The following is a 22,388-nucleotide window of genomic DNA, read 5'->3' as shown; positions in this document are numbered from 1 at the left end:
GGCACTCGGTCATCGGTGATTTGAATCACGGCGAGTACGACTCCGTCATCCACGTTCATTGGAACGCTTCCGCTCGCGATCTACAAGGGTATGTAGATGCACTCCTTTCCCCTCGTTGCTAGTATACTCCATAGATGCATCTTGGTGAGCGTAGGAAAATTTTAAAATTATGCTACGATTCCCAACATTTCAGCCTTGAAGATCCAGATTACAAGGGGCTTGAGCTGGATGTGATGTCTCCATGTGAGAAGCACGGCATGGCATCTGAGAGGCTTGTTGCCTTTGAAGGAATAGACACAGGCAGGCGGTTTTTAGCATGTGCACAGCCGGTATGGATTGTAGGCATAGTGATTTTTTTCTTACTTTGTCAGTGCCATATTGAACTCTGTTTGCTGGAGTACTCTGCTTGCTGTCAACATTTTGGTTCATAGTGGCACTAGAGTAGCTTATTTAGGTCAAGCATGAGTATATTTTGCTGGAGTACAATGGCATAGTAATTTTGGTTAATAGTGGTACTAGAGTAGCTTAAAATTGGTAAATAACCTAGTCAGTCAGCTACTCAAGTGGCTGCTCCTCTTGTTAAATGTAGTGGTCTGATGCTAAATTTAGATATTCTTTTTGGCAACTGCAGTTATCTTGTGTAATTACTTGTTGTATGAACTGTGTTGGTGTTGTTGTTGTTTTTGCAGGCAGGTAGCAATTGTGGCTTTGTTGAATGGGTTGATCACCAGTGCCCCCCAACAATGCAGAATGCATTGTTGAAGCTATGGGCAATGGTTGAAGATGCCAAAACTGCTAGGGTGAATGACAATCTTGAAAGTTCTTTCACTATCCACCATCTGACAGAAGAGAAGAACAAGCTGGAGGCCAACTATGACAAGCTAGTCCAAGATGTGCATGAGCTGATGAACTTTCAGGAAGATAAGGTGGTGGATTTCAGACATCTGCAGTCTGCCATTACATATCAGCAGGAGGTAAGAAAAGAACTGATTGATGATATGAAGGCACAGATGGCAAGTGAGATGGCAAAGAAAGATGCAGAGACCCAGAAACTTACTCAGAAGTATGAGCTGCTGCTCAACCTGACAAGAGCTCAAGCAACAGTCATTCAGAACTTGAAGTTGAACGAAATGAAAGAGAAGCAAGTGCTTACTGAAGCTAGTATGAATTTGGAGCTGAAGAATGCAGAGCTAACAAAGTGTCAGGAGAAGCTCACCCAAGAGAAGCTAGAGTTGAAGCTTCAGGTTGCTGATCTGCTTAAGGGAAATGAAAAGCATATTGAAGAGAAGTGACAGTTAGAGTTTCAGAATGAAAAGTTGAAGGAGAAGTTCAGGGGGATTCAGGCCATCTTGGAGAAGTGAAGAAGATGAAAATGAGATTAGTGGCATTGCTGACCTTTTGGGAATGATGGTTATGTAATGACCTATCATCTAGGAACTAAGGTTGTGTACTGTATGCTTGTACTAATGGTGAACTATGGCTGTGTATGTATGTAGTAGTTATGCTATTCATCCTTTTGTGAGAAAAGGATGAACTATGCATTTGAAGTTGAACTCCTCTATGTATTGTGAACAATGGTTATGTATGGCTATAATGAGTTGAACTCCAGAAACTAATGTGTGCTATGATTGGTAGACATGGATCAGTTTCTTATTATGTATGGATATGCTGATTATGTAGATGGATATGTTGATGATGATACATTATGACAATGTTGCAGCAAACCACTCATGTCATACAAAATGAAAGAGGAACAAGACTGACTAAATCTCATTGCATCAGAAGATAACTTCACTGATCCATTACCACTTGATCCATTACAACTTTGCTTAAACTAGAGCAACTAAACCAGACAGTACATTGCATTTAGATTGGCTGCAACTAAACCAACTAACTAACTTAATATCTTGCCTGCAACTAAGCCAAGCACAAATATAGTGAAAAGAAACAACACATTGTGAAATTTGGCCCTAATCCCTGCAATCTCTGCATTCTTCTCTCTGAGTTGAGTTTGCAGAGACAGAAAGATGGCCTCCCTTGTGCCATCATCTTCACTTGGAGTCAACATTGGAAATTGATCTTCAGATCTAGCAACAGTTGCACCTTTAAGCCTCCATACTTCATCACGTAGATCCCCTATGAGCTCACTCCAGAATGTGGGCAATGGATCATCATGCCATTGCACAAATCCACAGCCACCGTGCTATTAAGATGCACAAACAAATTTCCAAAAATATATCATTTCACATACTATTGCACAGAAGAAAAAGGAAGGAAATTAGGCAAAAAACAACACTCACCATAGCATCCACGCAGCTATAGTACCTCCTACCAGGGTTCTGCCTGCTCCAGGAGATCCATCTTGGCGCCTTCCTCGGAGGTGAGCAGTGGCACATCACTGGAGGCTCGTATGCCATTGGGAGCTCGCGGTAGCGCACCGGCGAGCGCGACTCCTCCCCCCTCCTTCCTGCAGCTCGACGAAATCCGGGAGCGGACCTGGCACTGGACGACCACGACATCTCTCTCTCCACCGCCGGCCCCAGTCAGCGCCTCCACGCTGAGATTTGTCCTTCTTCTCCTTCGCTGCGCTCCAAATGGACACTGCGTGGACGAACCCTAGTTTCATTCCCAAATCTGAGATCTTGTGCTGTCACTTTAATAGTAGGAGAGGTATCTGTCCCACATGTCAGAATCCCCAAATGTGGTACTGCATGTTATGTGATGCCCCAATATTGGTACTGACATGCAACAGTAGCAGCAGTATTGGTACTGATTTGCAACAAGTAACTGAAAATGTGTTACTGCTTTGCAAATACTGGTACTCCACCTCAAGTTCAACATTACAATAACCACCTCAAGTTCAACATTCAGATAACCACCTCAAGTTCAACACATACATATCCAGTAGCAACATATTCAACACCAAAATATGGTGCCCCAACTAGAGTACTCCACCTCAAGTTCAACATTACAATAACCAGTACTTGATTGTGCCAAATTATGCATCAAGTGGCAACAACACATCAACATCAGCATCAAGTTCAACCAAAATAACACCACATCATTTCAAATTACATGGCTCCTCTTCCTCTGCTAGCAGTGAAGTAGGACATCCATCCAGTGTGTGTACCATCAGTAGGAATGTCAGCATATTGCCTGGGGGCACTGAATGGCCTTGGAGCACCTCTTCCAGCTCCTCTTCCTCTGCCAGCTCCTCTTCCAGATGGTGGTGGTGTAGTAGAAGTAGCAGCTCCTCTTCCTGTGGTAGCTCCTCTGGCAGCAACTCTTGGCTGTCTTGCTGTTGTTGTAGTAGAAGACTAGCAGCTCTTGGTTGTGAGTTACTTGGAGTAGCCTTACAAAGAAAAGGAAAACAGTTAATAATGCTAGAAAGAAATGTACAAGAAATAAAGGAAAGATTTGTATATTTCAAGGTGAAAAATTATTACCACATGCTTATTCTTCCTCAAAGCTAGCTCCGGTTCAACTGTTTAAGACAGTTTGTGTACCTATGCCCTTGGAGACCACAATTGCCACATGTTATGATCCCCATTCTTGAAGTGTATTTTGGCTTTAGTACTTCAAATTTGCCCTTGATCCTCTTTTCTTTCTTTCTTCCTCTCTTGATTTTGAATGAAGGTGGTTCTATGTCTGGACCAGGGGTCCTTGTCCAATCATGCTCACCAGGCACAGAAAAGATCATTGGTTCATAAGCTGCAACATAAAAATCTTTCTTGAAGAATTTGCCGACATAATCCTCTGGTTTCCTTTTAGCCTTGTTTATTGCAGAGATGGCATGGTTGCAAGGTATGCCACTAAGGTCCCACTTCCTGCATCCACAAGTCTCAAGTTCCAGGTTGACACTATGTGTTTGCTGCCCACTTGTAACTTGCCATAAGTTGACCCCTGCCCGTATTGGCTTGCAATATCTGGCCCTCTCCTTCTCAACCTCTAGCTTCTCACTGTAATGAGGTGTTATATCCCATCTTGCTGCCTTTACACTCTCTCTGTTCCTATGCCACCTCACCATCTGCTTATCTTTTATCCCATCACACATTGTCCTTATAGGTTTTCTCCTAACATCTAGAATGTACTTGTTGAACACCTCAGACAAGTTGTTCACTACCAAGTCAGTCTTGCAGTTTGTGTCAAATGCATGCCTTGCCCATGTTTTTTTGGTATTGCAGTAAGCCACTCCCAAGCTTCCTCACTTTCAGCTCTAAGATCATTCATTGCAATATTAAATTTGTGTTCATTGTAGGCATAGCTAGCATTATCCATGCACTTCTTAAGATCTTCACCCCTAAACCCAGCATTTTGGAAATTTGCATATAAATGCCTAAGGCAGAATCTTTGTTTGCAATTTGGAAACACAACAATCACTGCATTCAATAACCCTTGACACAAACAATTTAACAATTCTAAGCTACAAGGTAAATAAATATGCACCAATAAAACTCTTAGCTACTGTTAACACTTGTGCAAAACAAAATGAAATGTGCAAACACATACCTTTTGTCTATCTGACATTATAGTATAAGGTCCAAACTTGCCCACTTCTCCACCTAGGCAAATTTTCAGTTGGTGTAGAAACCAACACCAACTAGGTGTGTCCTCTTGTCCAACTATGCCAAATGCCAGTGGATATATGTTGTTGTTGCCATCTCTACCAGTGGCAACAAGGAGTTGAGCTCCTGTAGTGAGCTTAATGAAGCATCCATCAACACCTGCATAATCAACATTTCCAAACATTAAATACGTTCAAGTGATATACAATATGGAGTACTCTACAATATGTAAATGGTGCACAAGGTTCAGGAACTAACCAATGAATGGCCTACACCCATTGAGAAACCCCTCCCTTGCTCCATTCAGGCAAAAGAACATGGCATGGAATCTTGGGCCTGGGTGGGGTATTTTTGCATTTGGTACTGGAGTAACAGTAGTGACTATTACTCTACTCCCAGGGTTTGTGTCCATGACAGTCTGAGCATAGTCTTTAAGCCTAGGATATTGCTTCTTGTGATCTCCTAAGACAGCTTCAATAGCTATGTTCTTTGCCCTATATGCCATGCACTTGGGCACATCTACACCATATTTTTCCATGCATGCATCAATTATTGTCTGAATACCAGTAGTTATATCAGATCTGAAGAGATGCTCATATTTCTGTGCTAGCCACTTAGCATTAACCCTGGTGGTCTCAGTGGTACTAGGGCAAGTGTGCTCTAGTCTCATCTTCTTAATTACAAAGGTTTTCTCCCCTTTTATAACTGCTGCCACCATAAAGAACTGGCATTGTTTATCTAGACACTCAACAATTATCCTCTGATCTAAATTCCTATGATACTTAAAATTCCTGGCCTGAGTGATGTGCAAATTCAACAAAGCATCTCTGAATTGATACTGATCCCTAAAACACAACTTCATACATAGTTGCTCATGTGGTTGCTCCATTTTCTCATTGTACCACTTCCTAGCAGGCCTTTTCTTTGCCCCACTCTTCCTTTTCTTTGGTAGGACAAAAGAGACTGGCTCAAAACCATCATCATCACTCTCCCTCAACAACCCTTTCTCTTCTTCATCTGATGATGGTCTGAAATCAGGTTCAACCTCTGGTAACTTACTACAATGTGACCTAGTTGTTGGTCCTCTTCTAACTGGTAGCTTCTGCTTCTTCTTCACAGGTTCAACTATAGTTTCTTCTTCTTCTTCAAAAGTCCTATCTTCCTCTACCTCAAATGGGTCCTCGACTTCAGTGTCACCCTCATAATGCAGCATTTCTTCCTCTTCTGATTGCTCATTATCTGGTTCTTCCTCTTGTATTCTAGCTCTCTCTGTCTCTTTCCCTCTTCCACCTCTACATCTTCATCATCACTCATGTAATGAGGGTCATTTCCAATTTGAGCATCCTCATCAGAGGCATTAGCATCACTGTCCTCATATGCCTCAAATCCTTGATATCCCTCTTCTTCTTCTTCCAAAACTGCTTTCAACTTGGCTGTTGCATTCTTGCTTTCTTGTGTGCAAACACCAGCAGGATGAGGTGTGCTAGAGTTGCTACATTGACTCTCAAAAACTACTCCTTGCTGATCAACAGCTAAGACAGGAGGCTCACTCAGATCTAAAACAACAGGCTCTGGTACACCACAGTGGACAACTCTGGCTTCTCAAAATGCTGCCTCTCAAAATCAGTATCAGGGGGTGAACAAGCCCTGACTAGCAAATCAAGCATCAATTTGTCCTGGATCTTCCTCTTTATCATCTGTAATTCTGCATGACTGTCTACCAAATCCAGCCCTTTCTCTCCTAAAGATGGATCTTCAATGTGATACAAACAATCATATGCATTAAATCCTTGGGTTTCCATCACTGCAACCAAATTCAGATAAGTAATATCTGAACCACACAGTTTCATCTCCAATGGTTCTCTTGCATCAAAATGGATCCTTACTTGCCAAATGTCTTCATCCAAACTACAGAACAAATTAAATTTCATGTATTCATTATAATTACTCTTAATTTGGAGAGCAACAGTACAGTACAGAACAATTTAGAGTAACCTGTAAGTCTAATATTTACTATTAACTCTACTATTACAGATGCTATTTCAGCACAGAACAATGCTATTAAAGTAACCTGTAAGTCTAATATTTACAGTACAGAATAATGTACTTTACTATTTCAGCACAATAGCAAAATCAACGAAAAAGACAAGGCCACAATCCCAAATTGTTACTGTAATTGAACTAATTTGAGAGTGCAATACACTGAGTTACTAGGTTACTGTAATTGTCCTATACTAGTCACTACAATTGGACAAACCCTAATCCCCAACTGGATAAACAAGAAGATGAACAAACCCTAAAAATCCCCAATTGGATAAACCAGAGCAGGAGGAGGACAAGGGTACTTACAGCACGCCGCCAAGTCCATGCGTCAACTCATGGCTGCTGCTACGGTTCGCCACCCACTGCTGCGCCAACCGCAACCGCTGCTCCATGCTGAGTAACATCGGCTCCTCCTCGTCGTCGGTCGAGTACGCGGAGCTGGAGTCGTCGACGCCATCACCGTCGACGCCAGCCGTTCCGCTAGGAGGCCAGAACGGCATCTCACCGCCGCCGTGGACACCTCGCCGCCACCTGGCGGAGTCGCCGACGCCATACACTAGGGTTCGAGCGAGTGAGGAGAGGAGGAGGGGAGGGGAATGGTGCGGCGGGGGCGAGCTGGTGCGACCGGACCGGGTTGGAGAGCAGCAGCGCACCGGCTCGTCCTAGTCAGCGCGCGGACACGCGCGGGCACGCGCCGATTGGCCAGCGTGGCACCTGACGGGTGGGCCCGAGCTGTCGGATCGAGCGTCAATACGTATAAATACGTGTTTTAGCCTTATTTGAAAAAACCTGGAGCAATCGTGGTACTGACATGCAAAATTTAGCAATCGTTGTACCAATCTGCATGTGATGCCCCAACTGTGGTACTTCTGTGCAATTAACTCGAACAGATGAGTGCAGAGTGCTGCACATTATCATTGATTCATGCATGCACGGTGGTGGCGCGAGGGAGGGACGAAGCTTAGGCTGGTCGTAATGTGGCGTCTCATAGATTAGAATCATGAATATGATATTTTGTATGATAGTACATCCATAATATAGTATCGTAAGTGGTCTTCTTTAATCACCTGCATATCATTTGTTATAATACAATATCATAATATGATACTCAATCATCTATTTTTTAATTTAATTCTACGTCATCTTATCAAAATTGTTTAGTTGGCATTCATGATACTAGTATCTAATATGATACTCTCATTACGAGCAGCCTTAATCGAGCACGGACAGAACAAAGGCGCGATACATCTTGCCATTATGGCGGTCGAAAAAGGAGCGGGTCGCTTTTGATGGCCGGCAGCAAAGCTGGATCGGTAGTGGTCTTCTCCACAAAAAAAAATGTTGGTGTCACCTTGACAGTGGTCGTCTCAGGCGTAGGGCTTCCTACGCTTCGTTGTTATTGCTCGGATTTCTGAAATTGGTTCTTGCTGTCCACTGACGCTGACCCCTTCATCCGACCTGGCTGAAACGGCGGGTGGTGATGGTTGTTGGAGCTGAGGATAAACTCCAAGCTTGTTCTCCTTATCCGCGGCCGATGTGTTTTGGGTAATACGATGGATATGCACGCACGAGAGCGACTAGAACACAGGAGGGAGGGGTCTTCTTGGCATCAAAATTGGCATGTCGTTCATTCTTTTGTACTACTCCGTCTACAAAGAAAAAACATTTTAGATCACTAAAGTCTTATACTCTCTTCGTCCCAAAATAAGTGTCCCAGTCTTATAATTTAATACGACTTCGTATCAAAGTTAGTATAAAATTGATGCACTTGATTTAGAACCGAGAAGTAGTTTTTATATGGTTCTTTATTCTTTTACTGATTCTACCTTATCTAGCTGGACCTGATCAATCGAAGTATTTAACAAGAAAAACTACCATATTTCGTGGAAACGTGCCTACAAACTATCATTTTATAAATTTGTGTCGAAAACTACCACTTTCTCATTAATCCTTGACTAAAAACTACCATGTCTGAAAAGAGCCTGATTTGGCTCTTTTAAACACGTTTCTGACTGGTTGGGCCCACACATAATCAGGCTGAAATATCGTAGTTTTTTGTTAAATACTCGATCAATCGAGCCGGTCATGAAAACTAATACTACAACGTGCAGGCCACCAACACGTACCGGTAGCGGTAGGTAACCAGCCGCAGTCGCTCGCTACCGAGGGCATCTATCTAGAGTTTCTTGGACCTGGACAGCAGCCTCCCTTCAGTCGGCAGCACAATAATTAGCAAGTTCATTTTGCTAATTGGATCGTTCATGGCTAAATATGCATGCCTAGTCCAACTAGATGTCTAGTGCAGTGCAGGTATGCCTGTCAGTTTAGTTGTTAACTACTAGTAGCTCTCTTTTCTTTTGCAACTTGCATTGCAAGGAAAACGCCCAGTTTGCTTTAACCGTGCCCGGTGGCCGAAGAGTCAAATAACCATGCATCAAGAAACACTTTTTGCGAACATCTACACTTACGTGGGAGTGCACCGGATCAGACGCATGCGCTGTGCTGTTCATGATGCCAATTTACTAGGAGAGGTTGGTGCCAAACTACCGAGGTTTGTAGCATACTCTCGTGAATTAGGACATGTACAATGAAGCTATCTTAGAAATGCCACATAGGATAAACGCTGGAGTGGAGGAGAGAGAACTCATAAAAAAAGCTTGTTTTCTCTTATTTAAGAGATGGTCTCTTAGCACAATTTGTCTCACCATGTTTTTAGTAATAGCTATTTATAAAAGATAAGCCTAAGAAATAACCCATTATAGACATCATTTTATTGTCATCTCTAAGTTACATGTAAGGCTTAACATAACACTGTGTTATCTACCACCGTACATGCCCTTAGCCCCAACTACCTGAAATTGTTTTGCCGGCGGTTTTTGTCGCTGTTGGTGAACCGTGAACGAATTGGACCGCTTGTGCATGGGTTTTGCAACAATCCATCCATATCCAAGAGTCTCGGGTGCGATAGTGTGAGGCCACGCAAACAACCGCGTCATGTCCATACAGAATTACGTGTGGAGCCCCATAAATTACACCATACGGAAAAGTGTATCTTTTTTGGAATTTGGGAACATAATAGAAGTGATCCTATTTCCTGAAACTTCAAATAGTATCTCTTTTTCGTGATTTACCTGTGTAAAAAAAAGGAAATTACGACCAGGTCCTCAGCGAATCAAATCAAATCAAACAAACTCAATCTCTTTCTTTCGACCGTTCATTTTTTAGGGGTGACCGTTCATTTTGTAACTCCAGCTCACCTACAGCCGTGTGGTATATTCTGAAATAAGCTAAATATAAATTTATATTTAACATGTTTATGCAGTGTTAAAAACAATAACGCAAATTTTAATAAATGTTATGGCCTTCCAAAAATTATACATTAAAAATGTTCATGCGTTCCAAAAATGTTCATGGATTTTTCTAATTTTTTTTGTAAAATATAAAAAATATTCACGTGATTCAAAAAATGTTTGTGCCACTAAAAAGTACATGAAATTTTAAAAAATGTTCACATATTTCAAAAAAATATATGTTCATGTGATTTTGAAAAAATGATTATACAGTAAAAAGTTGTTCACCTGGTCAAAAAAAGTTTTCTATCATTCAGATGTTTCAACCTGTATTTGAAATCTGTCAAACATGAATTCACAAAAATATTCATTAGCATGTAATTAAAAAAAGTTAAATCATATAGTCATTATATATTTTTGATGTATACGGAAAACGTATAATGTGTATGAAAAAATGTAAACATCAAAACATTTATTTTAAAATATGGTAACCATTTATTTTTAAAATGTTAGATGTGCATAAAAATGTGCATGTTGTATAAAAAATATACAATGTGTATGGAAAAATAGTCATGTGTTGATAAAAAAAGGAAAATAGAAAAACCAAAGAAAACAAAGGAAACCGAAGAACCCCACCCCCACCTGCAAAACGAAAGAAAACCATAGAAAATTGAAAAATACGATATGAAAACCAATGAAAACTTGTGTTAGCTACATCACATTAAATTCAAATCCATGACGGCGAAAACACCACTAGAGGTATACAACAAGTAGCGTGTAGAAAACATTACTAGTACCAGTCAGTGATCTTCTGGATGTTTTGTTTATAAGTAAACGCTTTCAAATGAGACAAGAAAACACATGCATAAACGTCAAATAAGCCGGCCGCTGATGAGACGGCTCCACCAGGATGCGACACCTGATCGGGTTGGGGTGGGCCTGGCCAACCCCAAAGTCTTGCAAAGAAAACACACATGCAGGCAGCAACAGAGGAGATGGGTGCCGCACGTTATCGTCGATCCATGCACGCACGGGGGTGGCGCGAGGGAGGGACGAAGCTTAATCAAGCATGGACAGAACAAAGGCGTGATACATCTTGCGATTATTACGGTCGAAAAGGGACCGGGTCGCTTTTGATGGCGAGAAGGAAAGCTGGACTAGTGTTGTCGAAAGACAGCAAGGCCGGTACGTACACTGGCTAGTGATGTTCTCCAAAGAAAATATTGGTGCTCTGATTTGTGATGGTTCTTGCTGTTTGTTCTATGACGTTGACACCTGAATCTGACAGGCGGGTGGTGATCGTCGAAGCCGAGGATAAGCTCCAAGCTTCTTCTCCTCATCTGTGCCGTTTTGTGCAGGATTCCGTGGTGGGCGATGGGTTTTGGATGATACGATGGATGAATGCATGCACGAGAGCGACTAGAAGCAACACAGGAGGGAGGGAGGGCTTTCTTGGCATCAAAATTGGCATGTCGCTCGTCCTTGCTCCTCTTTTACTTGTTCTATGTCTTATTCTTACATTACTAGTTCTATATCTAGCTTGACCTGATCAATCGAGCCGGTCATTGAAAACTAATGCTAGAACGTGCACACAACCAACACGTACCGGTAGCGGTAGGTAACCAGCCGCAGTCGCTCGCTACCGAGGGCATCTATCTAGAGTTTCTTGAACCTGGACAGCAGCCTCCCTCCAGTCGGCAGCACAATAATTAGCAATTTCATCTTGCTAATTGCATCGTCCATGGCTAAATGCATGCCCGAGTCCAACTAGATGTCTAGTGCAGTGCAGTGCACGTATGCCTGTCAGTAGTTGTTAACTACTACTAGTAGTAGCTCTCTTTTCTTTTGCAACTTGTATCGCAAGGAAAACGTCCAGTTGCCGCTTAACCGTGCCCAGATAAAGTTGATGGCCGCTCCCGTTCCGCGGATGGCATGGGGTGCTGGGCCCGCACCCTTCCGTCACCCCTCCTGCCGCCCGGGTCCCGCCTGCCCTACGCCTGACGTGGCCCGTGCCGTCTTTTGACCATACCGAGACCGCGGGCGGGGCCGCTGCTGCTGTTCAAACCGCGCCGGTCCAAACGTTGCTGCTGGACCCACCCCCCCACGCGCGCGCCCTCCGGTCCGCGCGTGCCACACGTCTCTCCGGCGGCTCCAGAAGCTTCCCGGGATGCCGTCCCAGCCAATCCGGCTCTGCTAGCTGTGGGGACGCCCGCGGCCCCCAATGTGCCCCTGCCCCACCAGCCTGTGCTGTCGCTGCAGATTCCCACCGCCCCCGAGGAGGACTGCCAGCCTGATCCTGTCCCTAGGCCCACGCCGTGTCTGGACGCGGCCTCGGATCCGAGGCCAATCCCCTCGTCCCCTCCTGGCGCGGTCTGCGAGGCTGATTTGGTGCCTGCTGTCCCGGATCCCCACGCCATCCCTGCGCCCACGCCCTGTCGGCTGGTGGCGGACCCGGAGCCAATGCATGCATGCCAGTCCGAACTGGTGGCCCAGGATGCGCCACGTCTGTCCTCCCCATGCATGGCCATGCAACGGGCCAATGCCCACGTCGCCCCTCCTCTGCAAGGGTTTCTGGAATCCATCAGCTCCGCGGTTAATCCTGTTCTGCCTGCCCCCACGCCGCGACGCGGAAGATGTGTTGTTCCCGCTAATTTCACCCCTCGGCGCAGCGTTCGGATTGCTAAGTCTGACCGTGGGCTAGATTCCGAGGCGAAAGCCAAGCGTGTCCTCCTCCTCCGCTTGGGTCTCCTGAAGGATGATGAGCCAGTTTCTGAGGCCATCTTGGATCGCTACTACAAGCTGTTTGAGCGCCCCCTGGCCACGGAGGTGGTCTGTGCCTTCGCTGACTTCTATGGGTGGCATCTTCCCCAGTCTGTCATCGACGGCCTCGCCCCCCACTCTTCCCAGTCATGCCAAGTCTCGGCTTGACTCGATGCTGGATGTGCTCTGTACCCGTGCTCCAAACCTTTCCCATGGATGTAAATCTTAAGATCATATTCTGGAATGTTCGCGGTCTCAATAGCCGGGCTAAACACGTTGCAGTTCGCTCCGTCATTAGTTCCGTTTCACCCTCAGTGGTTTGCTTGCAAGAAACCAAACTCTCGTCGGTTTCGCAAACTCTAGTCTTTGAGACTCTTGGCAACACATTTGATGGGTTCTACTTCCTCCCGGCGATTGACACCCGGGGTGGCATCATCCTCGCTTGGCAGAGCTGCCAACTCACCCTCTCTAATCCCATGATTGGCGACCACCATGTCTCCGCCGTTGTGAGCCCCACCATGGGCGGACCTCACTGGTGGCTCACGGGCGTCTACGGCCATCAAGGAGATGACGCTAAGTTAGCATTCCTCAACGAGCTCCAAGACCTCCGTTCAAGCATCGCGGGCCCCTGGCTTCTAGGGGGAGACTTCAACATGATCACTTCGTTGGCCGACAAGAATAATGATCGCGTCTCTCGCCGCACGATGAATCGCTTTCGTCGCTTCATTTCCGATCATGGCCTATATGACATTTACATGCATGGCCGGCGCTATAATTGGTCCAACGAACAAGCAAACCCCACCCTCGTTCGGAATGACCGCGTACTCTGCACCCCCTCCTGGGAGACGTCACACCCACAGTGTCTGCTGCGATGCCTCTCTTCTGCGGCCTCTGATCACTACCCATTGTTGATTGATTGCGCGGCCCACTCTCTTGGAGGATGACGCTTCCACTTCCAAAAATTATGGCCAAGTCTGTATGGCTTTCATCATGCGGTGACCGAGGCTTGGAACTCTGTGGCACCAGATCCGGACCCTTTCCGGCGTTTCTTTGCGCGCCTGAAGGCCACGGCCAAGGGCCTCCAACGGTGGAGTGCGCGTGTCACCAACAGCATCAACACCCAGCTCGGCGTTGCCCGCGAGCTCATTGCGCGTCTGGACGCTGCCCAGGACGTGAGACCGCTCTCCGCTGCCGAAGCGTGGCTTCGACGGGAACTAAAACGGAAGTATCTAGGCCTTGCATCCCTCCAGCGCTCCATCGCTCGACAACGCCTCCGCCTCCGCTGGCTTAAGGAGGGCGAGGCTTCTTCGGCCTTTTCTAAGATCCTAGCTTCTCACCGGGCGCAGAAGAACAAGATTCTTGATCTTATGGTTGATGGCCAGCGTGTTTCCGGAGAGGCCGACCTTGCCCGTGCTGCGTTCAACCATTTCTCCGCCATCCTCGGGTCCCAGGATGAGCGCGCCATCACGCTTGATCTCCAGGCCATCGAGCATAGATCCTTTGACCTTTCTGAGCTTGAAGCTCCGTTCTCCTCGGACGAGATTTGGGATGCTATCAAAAAACTACCCTCTGGCAAGGCACCTGGGCTGGATGGCTTCACTGCTGATTTCCTCTGGGCATGCTGGGACATCATTAAGGACGACCTCTGTGCTGTCTTCGACAAGTTATACGCTCTCAATGGGCAAGCTTTCCAGAGGCTGAATGAAGCCCTCATCACCCTGATCCCCAAGAGGCCGGACGCTGCCACCTTGTTCGACTACCATCCCATCAGCCTCATCCACATCGTCGCTAAGCTCTTTGCCAAGGTTCTATCCTTGCGTCTGGCACCTAGACTTGGCGAGTTGGTCTCCTCCAACCAAAGCGCCTTCATTGCGGGCCGGAGCGTGCATGACAACTTCATTCTCGTCCAGCAAACGACACGACAGCTTCACCGTCTCCGGTTACCTCGCGTGCTGCTCAAGCTGGATATAGCCCGCGCCTTTGACTCGGTATCTTGGCCGTTTCTCCTCCAGATCCTCGAACATCTTGGGTTTGGACCTAGGTGGCGCGAATGGGTGTCCATTCTCATTTCCACGGCCTCTACCAGGGTGTTGATCAACGGTACCCTTGGCCCTCCTATTGCCCATCGTCAAGGCCTTCGACAGGGTGATCCAGTTTCCCCGATGCTCTTCACAATTGTCATTGACGCGCTGAACTCGCTCTTCCAGTTTGCGGTGACCAAGGGCATCATCCGGCGACTCACCGACCGCCTGGCTGCCTCGAGCATCTCCCTCTTTGCTGATGATGTGGTCATTTCTGCCACCCCGACCCATCCGAGCTTGCCGTTGTCAGCAGGCTGCTAGAATTCTTTGGAGCTGTGTCTGGTTTACGCACCAATTTCGCTAAGTGTTCGGCGGCGCCAATCCAGTGCACTCCCGAGGTTTTCGACGCGGTTGGCTCTTCTCTGACCTGCCCGGTCGTGGCCTTCCCCATCCAATACCTAGGCCTCCCCCTATCCCTCCGCATGGTGCCTGCCACTCATTTGCTCCCCCTCATCGACAAATTACTCCGCAAGCTGGCAACCTGGAAGGCCGCGCTTCTCTTGCGAGGGGAACGCGTTGCCTTGGTCCGGCAAGTTCTGATGGCTATGCCCGTGCACATTCTCTTGGCCATGTCGATGTCCCCTCCTATCCTCAAGAAGGCGAACCGGATCATTCGTGACTTCCTTTGGCATGGCCGTAAGGACGCCCGCGCTGGCTCTTGCCTTGTTAGCTGGGCAAGGGTTTGCCGTCCTATCGAGCTTGGCGGTCTCGACATTCGTGATCTTCACCGCACCGGCATCTCCCTTCGGGTCCGATGGCTTTGGCTGCGTGCTTCTGACAGCTCCCGTCCTTGGTCTCATCTCCAGCCGCCCTCCGACCCCGAGGCTCTTCAGTTCTTCCACGCCTCGACGACCTGGTCCATCGGGAATGGCACTTCTTGTCGCTTCTGGACCGACAGATGGCTGCAGGGCTGCTCTATCAGTGATCTCGCCCCGAGCCTCACCGCCCTTGTCCCAAGCCGGCGACGCTGATCGCGGACCGTTGCTGCTGCCCTTCTGGATCGCGCGTGGATCGAGGACATCCACGGCCATCTTGGCCCGGCGGCTGCGCTGGAGTACTTCGACCTTTGGTGTCGGCTTCAGACCATCAATCTACCCCATGAGCCCGACACCATCCTATGGAAGTGGACTGAAAACAGGGTTTACTCCGCTTCCTCATGCTATTCTGCCCTTTTCACCGGCTCTACTACGCCCGAGCACTGGCGCCTCGTGTGGAAGTCGAGTGCCCCCCTCTCTGTCAAGTTCTTCATTTACCTTGCCTCCGTCAACCGTTGTTGGACGGCTGACCGGCTTGAACGCTGGGGCCTTCCTCATGAGCCGATATGTGTGCTGTGTTCCCAACATGCGGAGACCCTTCAGCATCTCCTGGTGGAGTGTGTTTTCTCCCGCATAATCTGGCATGGCGTTCTCTCCTGGTGTTGCCCCGAACTCACCATACCAGATGGCTCCCTTTGCTTCCTAGACTGGCTGAGCTCAGCCCTTACCATGGCGACCCAAGATAAAAGACGAGGACTCTCCACCATTGCCGCCTTGACGGTCTGGTCCATTTGGCGCCACCGCAATGCGATCATCTTCGCAAGATCACACCCTCCTCCGCCTCGCTCCTGGTTGCGATCCAAGACGACGCCCGCTTCTGGGTCTGTGCAGGAGCCAAAGGATTGAGTAGTATCATCCCTGTAACATAGACTGATACCTGGGCTGAGCAACCCATTCCATGCTCACTATGCATCTTGGACACGCCTTGTAGTGTACGTGCCCCTGATGCTTAACCTGTATGTTCTCCCCTCTCTATTAATGCAATGATACGCTGACCGTAGCGTATTCGAGAAAAAAAAAGTTGATAGCCGAAGAGTCAAATAACCATGGATCAAGAAACGCTTTTTCCGAACGTGTGCACTCACATGGGAGTGCACCGGATCAGACGCATGCGCTGTGCTGTTCGTGATGCCAATTTACTAGGAGAGGTTGGTGTCAAAGTGCCGAGCTTGGCAGCATGCTCTCGTGAATTAGCGCCACCTACCTGACATTGTTTTGCTGGTGAAGCGTGAACGGATTGCATCGCTTGTGCATGGGTTTTGCAACAATCCATCCAAATCCAAGAGTCTCTTACGTGTGGAGCCCCATAAATTACACCATACGGAATAAGTGTATCCTTTTCGGAATTTGGGAACCTGGTACATGCGCCAAAATACCTTTCTACACCGAGCTCAAATGCTCATGATGTAAACAGTAAAATCAAAAATAAAAATCTGAAACTTTTTTTGTTGCATCAGTTTGCTATTTCACATTTAGATGTGAAATAATTACCTCACATCTAGCTTTCTAACCACATGATTTGGACATTAAGATTCGTATTGTTTGGTCCCTTTTTGTCATTTGGTGTTGTTCCTGTACGCGTCGCTCGCCCGAGCGGCAGGTCGTGGCGTTTAGGCCTTTTTTTCCACAGTATCGTGTGTTGCCTCAGCATGGACTGGGGTCACAAGCGATTTATTTATGTATTTTTGTTTCTTTTTTCATTTATCCTTTTTCTTCTTTTGTTCATTTATTTGTTTCAAATTCATAAAGTTTTTAAATTCATGTTTTTTCTTTCCTTTTTCCCATTTTTATTTCCCATTTTCCTTTTAAATTCATGATTTTTTCCATATTTGTTAGTTGACTGTCTACCCCCAAAGAGGGTTGTCTTTTTCATGTATCAATTGTAAGTACACCCTTAACTTGTAATTGTGGCCTGACTTTCTGTCATCCCAGTCACAATCTCACCCTCGATTTGCAACTGGCCCTCGACATTTTTTTGTCTCAGTTGCAAGTCCACCCTCGACTCGTAGATGGGCCCAAACTTTTTTTGTGCCAGTTGCAATCCCACCCTCAACTTGCAACTGGGCCTCGACATCTTTTGTCTTGGTTGCAATTGTTGGGAAACGTAGTAATTTCAAAAAAATTCCTACGCACACGCAAGATCATGGTGATGCATAGCAACGAGAGGGAAGAGTGTTCTCTACGTACCCTCGTAGACCGTAAGCGGAAGCGTTATGACAACGCGGTTGATGTAGTCGTACGTCTTCACGATCGATCGATCCTAGCACCAAAGGTACGGCACCTCCGCGATCTGCACACATTCGGCTCGGTGACGTCCCACGAACTCATGATCCAGCAGAGTGTCGGGGAAGAGCTTCGTCAGCACGACGGCGTGATGACGGTGATGATGAAGCTACCGGCTCAGGGCTTCGCCTAAGCACTACGACGATATGACCGAGGTGGATTATGGTGGGGGGAGGGCACCACACACGGCTAAGAGATCAATGATCAACTTATGTGTCCATGGGGTGCCCCCCTCCCCCGTATATAAAGGAGTGGAGGAGCGGGAGGAGGTCGGCCTCCTAGGCGGCCCCCAAGGGGAGTCCTACTCTCACCGGGAGTAGGATTCCCCCCCTTCCCTAGTTGGACTAGGAGTGGAAGGAAGGGGGAGGAAGGAGGAAGGAGGAAGGAAAGGGGGGCCGTCCCCCCTCCCAATTCGGATTGGGCTTGGGGGGGGGGGGGCGCCCCCTCCTTTGCTACCTTCTCCTCTCTCCCACTATGGCCCAATAAGGCCCATATACCTCCTGGGGGTTCCGGTAACCTCCCGGTGCTCCGGTATATGCCCGAACTCACCCGAAACTATTCCGACGTCCAAATATAGTCGTCCAATATATCGATCTTTATGTCTCCACCATTTCGAGACTCCTCGTCATGTCCGTGATCATATCCGGGACTCTGAACTACCTTCGGTACATCAAAACACATAAACTCATAATACTGATCGTCAACGAACGTTAAGCGTGCGGACCCTACGGGTTCGAGAACTATGTAGACATGACCAAGACTCATCTCCGGTCAATAACCAGTAGCAGAACCTGGATGTTCATATTAGCTCCTACATATTCTACGAAGATCTTTATCGGTCAAACCGCATAACAACATACGTTGTTCCCTTTGTCATCGGTATGTTACTTGCCTGAGATTCGATCGTCGGTATCTCAATACCTAGTTCAATCTCGTTACCGGCAAGTCTCTTTACTCGTTCCGTAATGCATCATCCCGCAACTAACTCATTAGTCACATTTCTTGCAAGGCTTATAGTGATGTGCATTACCGAGAGGGCCCAGAGATACCTCTCCGACAATCGGAGTGACAAATCCTAATCTCGATCTATGCCAACTCAACAAGTACCATCGGAGAAACCTGTAGAGCACCTTTATAATCACCCAGTTACGTTGTGATGTTTGGTAGCACACAAAGTATTCCTCCGGTATTCGGGAGTTGCATAATCTCATAGTCATAGGAACATGTATAAGTCATGAAGAAAGCAATAGCAATATACTAAATGATCAAGTGCTAAGCTAACGGAATGGGTCAAGTCAATCACATCATTCTCTAATGATGTGATCCCGTTAATCAAATGACAACTCATGTCTATGGTTAGGAAACATAGCCATCTTTGATTCAACGAGCTAGTCAAGTAGAGGCATACTAGTGACACTCTGTTTGCCTATGTATTCACACATGTACTAAGTTTCCGGTTAATACAATTCTAGCATGAATAATAAACATTTATCATGATATAAGGAAATATAAATAACAACTTTATTATTGCCTCTAGGGCATATATCCTTCAGTCTCCCACTTGCACTAGAGTCAATCTAGATTACACAGTAATGATTCTAACACCCATGGAGTCTTGGTGCTGATCATGTTTTGCTCGTGAGAGAGGCTTAGTCAACGGGTCTGCAACATTCAGATCCGTATGTATCTTGCAAATCTCTATGTCTCCCTCCTTGACTTGATCGCGGATGGAATTGAAGCGTCTCTTGATGTGCTTGGTTCTCTTGTGAAATCTGGATTCCTTTGCCAAGGCAATTGCACCAGTATTGTCACAAAAGATTTTTCATTGGACCCGATGCACTAGGTATGACACCTAGATCGGATATGAACTCCTTCATCCAGACTCCTTCATTTGCTGCTTCCGAAGCAGCTATGTACTCCGCTTCACATGTAGATCCCGCCACGACGCTTGGCTTAGAACTGCACCAACTGACAGCTCCACCGTTCAATATAAACACGTATCCGGTTTGTGATTTAGAGTCATCCAGATCAGTGTCAAAGCTTGCATCGACGTAACCATTTATGACGAGCTCTTTGTCACCTCCATAAACGAGAAACATATCCTTAGTCCTTTTCAGGTACTTCAGGATGTTCTTGACCGTTGTCCAGTGATCCACTCCTGGATTACTTTGGTACCTCCCTGCTAAACTAATAGCAAGGCACACATCAGGTTTGGTACACAGCATTGCATACATGATAGAGTCTATGGCTGAAGCATAGGGAACTCCTTTCATTTTCTCTCTATTTTCTGCAGTGGTCGGGCATTGAGTCTGACTCAATTTCACACCTTGTAACACAGGCAAGAACCCTTTCTTTGCTTGATCCATTTTGAACTTCTTCAAAATTTTATCAAGGTATGTGCTTTGTGAAAGTCCAATTAAGCGTCTTGATCTATCTCTATAGATCTTGATGCCCAATATATAAGCAGCTCCACCGAGGTCTTTCATTGAAAAACTCTTGTTCAACTATCCTTTTATGCTATCCAGAAATTCTATATCATTTCCAATCAACAATATGTCATCCACATATAATATTAGAAATGCTACAGAGCTCCCACTCACTTTCTTGTAAATACAGGCTTCTCCAAAAGTCTATATAATACCATATGCTTTGATCACACTATCAAAACGTTTATTCCAACTCCGAGATGCTTGCACCAGTCCATAAATGGATCGCTGGAGCTTGCACACTTTGTTGGCATCCTTTGGATCGATAAAACCTTCAGGTTGCATCATATACAACTCATCTTTCAGAAATCAATTTAGGAATGCAGTCTTTACATCCATTTGCCAAATTTCATAATCATAAAATGCAGAAATTGCTAACATGATTCGGACGGACTTAAGCATCGCTACGAGTGAGAAGGTCTCATCGTAGTCAACTCCTTGAACTTGTCGAAAACCTTTCGCAACAAATCGAGCTTTGTAGACAGTAACATTACCGTCAGCGTCAGTCTTCTTCTTGAAGATCTATTTATTCTCGATGGATTGCCGATCATCGGGCAACTCAACCAAAGTCCACACTTTTTTCTCATACATGGATCCCATCTCAGATTTCATGGCCTCAAGCCATTTCGCGGAATCTAGGCTCATCATCGCTTCCTCATAGTTCGTAGGTTCGTCATGGTCAAGTAACATGACCTCCAGAACAGGATTATCGTACCACTCTGGTGCGGATCTTACTCTGGTTGACCTACGAGGTTCGGTAGTAACTTGATCTGAAGTTACATGATCATCACCATTAGCTTCCTCACTAATTGGTGTAGGAGTCACAGGAACAGATTTCTGTGATGAACTACTTTCCAATAAGGGAGCAGGTACAGTTACCTCATCAAGTTTTACTTTCCTCCCACTCACTTCTTTCGAGAGAAACTCTTTCTCTAGAAAGGATCCATTCTTAGCAACGAATGTTTTGCCTTCGGATCTGTGATAGAAGGTGTACCCAACAGTCTCCTTTGGGTAGTCTCCTTTGGGTATCCTATGAAGACACATTTCTCCGATTTGGGTTCGAGCTTATCAGGTTGAAGCTTTTTCGCATAAGCCTCGCAGCCCCAAACTTTAAGAAACGACAACTTTGGTTTCTTGCCAAACCACAGTTCATCAGGTGTCGTCTCAACATATTTAGATGGTGCCCTATTTAACGTGAATGCAGCCGTCTCTAAAGCATAACCCCAAAATGATAGCGGTAAATTAGTAAGAGACATCATAGATCGCACCATTTCTAGTAAAGTACGATTACGACGTTCAGACACACCATTACGCTGTGGTGTTCCGGGTGGCGTGAGTTGCGAAACTATTCCGCACTGTTTCAAATGAAGACGAAACTCGTAACTCAAATATTCTCCTCCATGATCAGATCGTAGAAACTTTATTTTCTTGTTACGATGATTTTCCACTTCACTCTTAAATTCTTTGAACTTTTCAAATGTTTCAGACTTATGCTTCATCAAGTAGATATACCCATATCTGCTCAAATCATCTGTGAAGGTGAGAAAATAACGATACCCGCTGCGAGCCTCAACATTCATCGGACCACATACATCAGTATGTATGATTTCCAACAAATCTGTTGCTCGCTCCATTGTTCCGGAGAATGGCGTTTTAGTCATATTGCCCATGAGGCATGGTTCGCAAGTACCAAGTGATTCATAATCAAGTGATTCCAAAAGTCCATCAGAATGGAGTTTCTTCATGCGCTTTATACCAATATGACCTAAACGGCAGTGCCACAAATAAGTTGCACTATCATTATCAACTCTACATCTTTTGGCTTCAGTATTATGAATATGTGTACCTTTGTATCCTGAGGGCCACCCTAAGAGAATTGAACAAGATTCTCAGAGAACAAATGTTGATGCACCTAGTCCTTCTAAGAAGAAGAAAAAGAAAAATGATAGGACTTTGCATGCTTCTAGTGAACCTGTTGTTGACACACCTGAGAATCCCAATGATATTTCTGTTTCTGATGCTGAGACACAATCTGGTGATGAACATGAACCTAGTGATAATGTTA

The 22,388-nt window shown here is 46.0% G+C and overlaps 1 protein-coding gene across 1 annotated transcript; it reads left to right on the top strand.

Annotated features, from left to right (window-relative positions):
* The first annotated feature begins 257 nt into the window (after nucleotides 1-257).
* LOC109759547 (uncharacterized) lies at nucleotides 258-1,292 on the top strand. Its single transcript, XM_020318365.3, has 2 exons — nucleotides 258-329; nucleotides 690-1,292. The coding sequence occupies exons 1-2, from the start codon at nucleotides 258-260 to the stop codon at nucleotides 1,290-1,292; spliced, it is 675 nt and encodes a 224-aa protein (XP_020173954.3).
* Nucleotides 1,293-22,388: the final 21,096 nt, after the last annotated feature.

Source organism: Aegilops tauschii, chromosome 4, assembly GCF_002575655.3.
Source record: "Aegilops tauschii subsp. strangulata cultivar AL8/78 chromosome 4, Aet v6.0, whole genome shotgun sequence".
Lineage (NCBI taxonomy): Eukaryota > Viridiplantae > Streptophyta > Magnoliopsida > Poales > Poaceae > Aegilops > Aegilops tauschii.
Note: the sequence above shows the minus strand (reverse complement) of the source record. Positions and strands in the feature narration are given on the sequence as shown.

Excerpts from the sequence above, each read along its gene's own strand:
- LOC109759547 (XM_020318365.3), top strand. The coding sequence starts at position 258 with ATGGCATCTGAGAGGCTTGTTGCCTTTGAAGGAATAGACACAGGCAGG. Across the intron at positions 330-689 it reads TTTTAGCATGTGCACAGCCG|GCAGGTAGCAATTGTGGCTT; the intron begins GTATGGATTGTA and ends TTGTTTTTGCAG.